General features: G+C 44.7%; 1 protein-coding gene across 1 annotated transcript in view; it reads right to left on the bottom strand.

Annotated features, from left to right (window-relative positions):
- The window catches only part of RTCB (RNA 2',3'-cyclic phosphate and 5'-OH ligase), a 10,132-nt gene extending 3,663 nt beyond the window's left edge, over nucleotides 1-6,469 (bottom strand). Inside the window, exons 1-8 of the mRNA XM_010143455.1 lie at nucleotides 6,377-6,469; nucleotides 6,166-6,256; nucleotides 5,383-5,450; nucleotides 3,566-3,665; nucleotides 2,175-2,331; nucleotides 1,427-1,583; nucleotides 1,130-1,289; nucleotides 3-150 (exon numbers count right to left, since the gene is read on the bottom strand). Coding sequence (XP_010141757.1) covers nucleotides 3-150; nucleotides 1,130-1,289; nucleotides 1,427-1,583; nucleotides 2,175-2,331; nucleotides 3,566-3,665; nucleotides 5,383-5,450; nucleotides 6,166-6,256; nucleotides 6,377-6,469 — 974 coding nt within the window. The remainder of the gene's footprint in view (nucleotides 1-2; nucleotides 151-1,129; nucleotides 1,290-1,426; nucleotides 1,584-2,174; nucleotides 2,332-3,565; nucleotides 3,666-5,382; nucleotides 5,451-6,165; nucleotides 6,257-6,376) is intronic.
- Nucleotides 6,470-6,527: the final 58 nt, after the last annotated feature.

Here is a 6,527-nt window from a genome sequence, read left to right as displayed (position 1 = left end):
AGCGGTTGACCCATGCATAGTTTCCAGCAGCTGCCATTCCCTTCAAGTAATCCTGTCCCTCTGGGGAGGCAATCCTGGCACAGGCCAGCTGGCGATCATTCACTATGATTTTGTCCCGTTTCATAGCTTTTTCCATAGCCACCAATGCGTCTGGGAAATAAACACAGTAAGTCTAAGTGACTTCTTCATTTTGTTTCAATGTGTGAGATTAACATGGGGGTCCTATAATTTACATTCTAGAACTGAAGATGTCCGTGTGATGTCAAGCCTATGGCTTCTTCTCAAATGTAAATGCGAATCTGTGGCAGATCATCACCAATTCTCTGCAAACAGCATTCCCCAAGACTAGTTTTAGAAAGAAAAGAGGCTCAGGTGTACTAGAAAGAATTCTCCAATTAAACAAACGCAGTTCAATGTAGCGGTAACTTCTAATGAATGTGAACATTTCACGTGGGTTTAAGACAATAAAAGCAGATGTAACACTTTTTTTGTGACCCAGGAATTGTCTCTTCTTTTTCTGCTGCAGTAATGCCTGCCTGTTACACCAGATTATGTGTCCTAAGAAAATACAGATAAAGACGGCCCTCAACCAGACAGAGGATTCTGTGAAAGTCTCCATGCTCTGTTGATCATAGATTAATTTAGTTTGGAAGTGACTTCTGAAAATTGTGTAGTCTTATCACTTGCTCAAAGCAGCTCCAGCTGCATCAGGTTGCTCAGAGTCTTAAAGAAGACAAGTCAATTTTGAGTATCTCCAAGGATGCTGATTCTACAAACTCTCTAAGCAACCTGTTCTGGTATATGACCACTTTAATGGTTAAAAAAACAGAAAATTCTAATATGTAATTGGGATTTTCCAGGTTCCGGCATGAGTCTGCCATCTCTTAGCCTGTCATTGTGTGGATGCATAATAGCAAGATCAATACGCTGCGTGACCAAAGACTAAGAGGCTTGAAAACACATGCAAGATCAAGCAAAAATCAACGCAAGTGCCATCAAGGCAACTCAGAATAGACTCACCAATTACGCTGCAAGAAATGCTATTTGGTGTGGCAGTTTACTGTTGATGACAGGACCATATTGAGCAGTTTGCTCCACTCGAGGCACCTACGCCCCAGTCAGATCATACCTGTGGCAACCTGGTGGCCCAGACCTCTGCTGCCACTGTGGATCATCACGCACACCTGCCCTTTGTGGTCAATGCCCATCTTCCTGGCAGCATATTCGTTGTAAATGTCATCCACAACCTGGATCTCGGCGTAATGATTTCCTGCTCCCAGGGTCCCCAGCTGCCAATCACAACACACCGATTAGACAGGGCTAGTAAAGCAACCTCTGGGCGCAAAGGGGAGAACTATGGGAATATGGGCAAAAGGGCAAACCGAACCCTGGGAGCACTCACAGCCCTCCTGAAACATAACATTACCTGGGGCAGGCCCCTCTTCTTTGCTCTTGAGGAGACCTTGTTGGGGTCAGCCTGCAGCATTCTTCCATATTCCTCGCAGTGCTCCTTGTCCTCTGCCCAGGCATAGCCTTCCCGGAGAGACCAGTCCACACCCATCTCTAGTGCCTCTTCCAAATCCCTGTAATTGTCAAACAGCTACATAAGGTGGTTATCCTTGGATATACTCAGAACTCCACTGGATATGGCCCTGAGCTGTTAGGCCTCCCTTCAGAGTCAGCCTGCCTTCTGCAAGCAGTTGGAAAAATGACCTCAAGAGATCCCATCCAATTATTCTGTGATTTTATGATCAGCCCCCAACTCCCCTAACAAGAAGTCCAACTTCTTAATACTTCATGAAAATTAAGTTCTACAAATACATTAACTTTGGTCAGGTCATTACTTTTTCCTCTTTGTTGTGTGGGGAATATCCTATTTTGTCTCTCATCTCTTTCAAAAAACCCATCTACATTCATGGATGTTTTCTGTCAGAAGAAATGAGAAACTTTCAAGAACTTTTAGTTATTTCAGGGTTTTAAATGCAGGAAAAAAACAGCTGACTTTGTGCACTGTTGATTATGCCAGGCCTCCTGGTAAAGCGCACACACAGAAGTAATGGGAAGAAGTTTAGAATTACTTTTTCTTCCTTAAGTCTCCCACTGATGAATCTGTCATCAAAATGAACACCAGAGATGTCCCTTGGAGTGATGTGCGCACAAACTCATTCTCTTACTTGGCATTCATGGGGATGACACCTTTGGAGCCGACACCAACAGGAATGTGGTCAAACATAGCCTGGGCGAGCTGCTCCTTCACAGGCTGTACATCACTTTCATCCAAATTTGTACGTAGTAAGCGGACACCACAGTTGATGTCAAATCCGACACCACCTAGACATACAGAAAAAGCCACGGAGTTAAGAAACTGTGCTGATGGCGACTACTTGCTGAATATTCATCTTAAATCAGCGTCCCTGCTGGCAGGGAATACGTACTGAATCCTTGATCTCACATCTTCCTTCTGACACAACACTGGGCAAAAAGTAGAACTGCATTAAGCTTCATTTTAGTAGATTTACATGAAGCCTCAGATTTTAAGACAGCCAAAAATGTAGTCTCGCAGAGAAAAACTTGAAAACTCTTGAAAAAACCCACAGTTTTTCAGTCTTGAGCATAGGCTCTACAGACATAGCTGCACCACAACTGCCGACAGAGCTCTGTGTTTACAAAGTTGCACCAGCAAGTAGACAAAGAGAAGTAGGCACACAACTGTAAAATACACAGTGCACAGCAAGAAGAAAGGATGTTCCTGTTCTTCTGCCTAAGGTCAGAAGAAATGTGACAGGTCTTACAGGGATTTCTGATGTACAATGTTCTCGAAAGCAAGTCCCTTCTGAATCTTCACTGGAATAAATAATAGCTAGTTACAATAAGTGACAAATACTTACAAGGAATGTTGAACTTCACTGCTTCGCATTTTGCTTAACTCTTACTATTTAACAGAAATAAAAACTGCAGGGCAAGGCCTAATGTGAAAGATCAATCACACCACCTCTGGTATGAAGGTTCTAGTATTAACTAGTGTCAGAGCGGGGATACCAGACTAAGAGATCTTGGGTTCAAGTCAATCAGGAATACTGGAACTCTCTCATGTTTCATGACAAACTCATCATATTTCATGACAATGACAAAAGCATCTCCAAACCATCAGGAATTAAAGACTCAGGTGTTTATTAAAAAGACATTAAGGGCATATTTTTAATGAAGCGTAGAAATATTCTCAAGAGATGTTTTTAAACATCACTCAAAGGAAAGCTCTTTATCAACTTGGTAAAAGCCAAGTTCGAAGTCTCATGCTCTTCCTTCAATAAGGAGGGATATCATGAGCCCAAGCCAAAAAACACCAGGGCAATTCTCTCTGTACTGTTTAGCTGTTTTCAGTGTAACCCCCTGCTCCATAAAGAATAAACATTGTGCGCAAGAATTGAGCACCCTTTAACTCCCTATAATTCACATATTTTTTGCTTTGGTTCTGAACATAAAGTACTGTAAAGACCTACCAATTCAAAAAGTATTTTATGCCACCCCAGATATTTCTCAGTGCAGGGTAAGTCAGTCATCCTACCTGGTGAAACCACCGCTTCAGGATCATTCATGTCAAAGGCAGCCATGTTGCCAATGGCAAACCCATAGCCAGAGTGGACATCTGGAAGGCCTATTGATCTCTGAAAGAGAATTAAGGAGATCTTAAAAGTTTTACGAAACGCTGTGCTACAGAGTTCTGTTATGCTTTGGCTTGTGGCAGTCACTGTCATATTTGCAAACAAATATAGCAAAAAGAGAATGGATGTTCAGGTGAAGATGGAGTAAACCCATCAATTCAGGTAACTACCTAAATTCCTGCAGTTACAGGACAGATATTCAAAGAAAGCAGAGAGCAGATCTCACTCTGAAGCAAACACCCAGTGGTTAGTCTGCTGAGAAGCCCCCTTGGCTACACTGACCACATCTCCAGAAAACTTAAGAGGAGCTTAAACACCCAAATGTGGGAACTGTGATCTCAAACTGAATTCTAACCTAGCTTTTTCTTAGACTCGAGAGCCCTTGCATTCAAAATTTATGCAGTAAATAGCTTACAAGTAGCATGAAGCAGAGAAACAAGAGTGAAGATGAGTTTGTCTTTAGCAAGCCCAGCTAGAGATATCGGCAAAAATTAAATACTGTTGATGTAACAAGGGTAGAGTTCAGTGCTACGGAATGGACTCATAAAACAGTCAGCATTTTCTCTTCTGAGCTGTGTCATCAAACACCGGCCAAAGTGTGCACCCTGTGGGCGGGAAAACATCATCCTTTTAGGATGGTATCCTGATAGGATAGGACAAGATGATCTTAAAGGTCACTTCCAACTAGGTGATTCTGTTAAGACAGGGGCTGTGTCATTTAATTTGTAAAAGAATTTTATTGAACCTTTTCATATTACTACTAATTACAGAAAGTAAGAGCACGCTTCTAAACAGCTCCACAAGTTCAAAGCATATCTAGCCTGGGAGGTGTAGATTAGGATACCACAAACAGTACTCCACAATCTATTTAAGCAAACAAAATAAAAAGCCCCAAACTCCCAGAAAGCTGCCAGAGACTGCAACTTTTCAATGTGTGTTAAACTTGTTACCACACATTACAAAGAACAGTACTTTTCAGTGGGATTATGTGCTTTTTCTCCCTCCCCTTGCCATCACCAAGAAGTCTCTTGGTTTGGAAATAAAAAGTGAAGGTTTGAACAGACAGATGATGGTAGCACTTCTCCTACAAACTACCTGCCAAAATTCCTGTCTTAACAGGTTGTTACCATTCTACTTTACTACCTTTTTAGTTGACCACTAAGGCATTTTAACAGCATGATGGGCTGCCTTTTACTACTACCAAGAATTAAAAATTCTTGTCAAGTTGTCAAGAGAAACGATTAAAAAAAGAAAATTCTGTTATCTGTTACTTATTAATATATGCAACATTGAACAGAAAACTGGGAAGGCTCACTGCCAACATTAGGGCAGCAACAGTAATACAGACAACAATATCACCTCCTGCTCTCTCCTCTCTTCTCCAGGCACTCCAGGTCAGCAGAGGCAACTCAAAACCAACAAAGAGGAAATATGAGCAGTGGGGGAAAGGTGGCTCAAGCAAACTGAAACAGCATAAACAATGCTAAGAAAGCTTCATCTCAAAATGCAGTCAGTGAAGTGGATCCTTCCCTTTCTGACAACTTAGTTTTACAGCCTGTCCTTGCAAGTGTTTGTTACTCAGAGACATGTTGCGAACACACAGACTGCCTTGAAAAGAACTTTGGTCCACAACCCTTCTCACAACAGTTTCCATTTGGAAAGCAACAATCCCTGGTAAACAGGAACAGAAAAAGAGCAAACTTTCAGAGGAGTTACTCACATGAACGATGCCAGGTAATGCAGCCACATTCCCAATCTGTTTCATAGCAGGCAAAAAGCCACCTGCACCTAAAAAAGAGAAAACAAAAAGAGTAAGTAATCTGATTATTTACCATGGTAATCACGATGAAGCAGTTTCTAAAGAGCATGCTCAAAACACTGGCAAATCGGAAGTCAGCCACCAGTGAGTATTCTGATCTGGTATAAAGTGCCTAGCATTATGCAGCATCTGCATTTTCATTAAATGCAGTGTTATGCTAAAGTCCTCCTTCTGCTGTGCTAGTTCAAATGCAGATCGATCTGTGCTAACAACTGAAGCTTTACCACCAGCCCAGCTGTCAGATCTAGATCCAGCCCTGGGCTGCAGCACCGCATGGAACAGACAGGCCCAGGCTCCAGCCCCCACCAAAGTAAGCTCTGAGAGCAGGCATTCAGAGAATGCTCCAGAGCACAGAGGGCAGCTGGCATGGCTGTGACTGCCTATCTCATCTGGGCACAGTACATGCCACAGCTGCAGGTGACAGCCCTGCAGGGCTCACCTGGCCACAGTGGCTGGCAAGGTGAGAAAACTCATTGCAGTTTGCTGCCTCTCCAGACCTGCCAGCCAGGACGTGCTCTCGGCCTGCTCTTACTGACCCTGCTACATCATGGCACCTTCAGGGCCCACGGACAATGTGGCGAGAACCCAGGCGCTCAGTCAGGCCTTCGAGGCCACGGCAAGGGGCGTATAAGAACATTCCCCGGGTCAGGGGGCTCCCACCCCGCTCTCCCCAGCCGGACGCACCTCCGCCGCGGCAGGCGTTGCGCAGCTCCTCGAACATCAGCTTCTCCAGGGGGTCGTTTACGTAGAAACCTCCCTCCACCGGCAGGGAAAGCTGTCAGGGCAGCCAGCACCGGGGCCCCCTCTGCCCCCTCAGGCGGGTCGCCCCTCACCTCCCGAGCGCCCAGGGGCTCCTGGCTGAGCCCAGTCCCAGTCCCCCCTCCCCTCCACGTACGTGCATGTTCGGCACGAAGCCCTTCTTGATCCGCCAGCAGTTCTTGTCGATCTTGTCCAGGTACTGCAGCTCATCGTTGTAGCTGCGGCTCATGGCGGCGGCGCTCCCGCTGGGCAACTCCGCGTCAGCGCGGCCACCAACACCCGGCCAA

This window comes from Buceros rhinoceros, unplaced genomic scaffold, assembly GCF_000710305.1.
Source record: "Buceros rhinoceros silvestris isolate BGI_N320 unplaced genomic scaffold, ASM71030v1 scaffold35319, whole genome shotgun sequence".
In the NCBI taxonomy this organism is placed as follows: Eukaryota; Metazoa; Chordata; class Aves; order Bucerotiformes; family Bucerotidae; genus Buceros; species Buceros rhinoceros.
The sequence above is the reverse complement of the archived record's forward strand: the minus strand, read 5'-3'. Positions and strand labels throughout refer to the sequence as shown.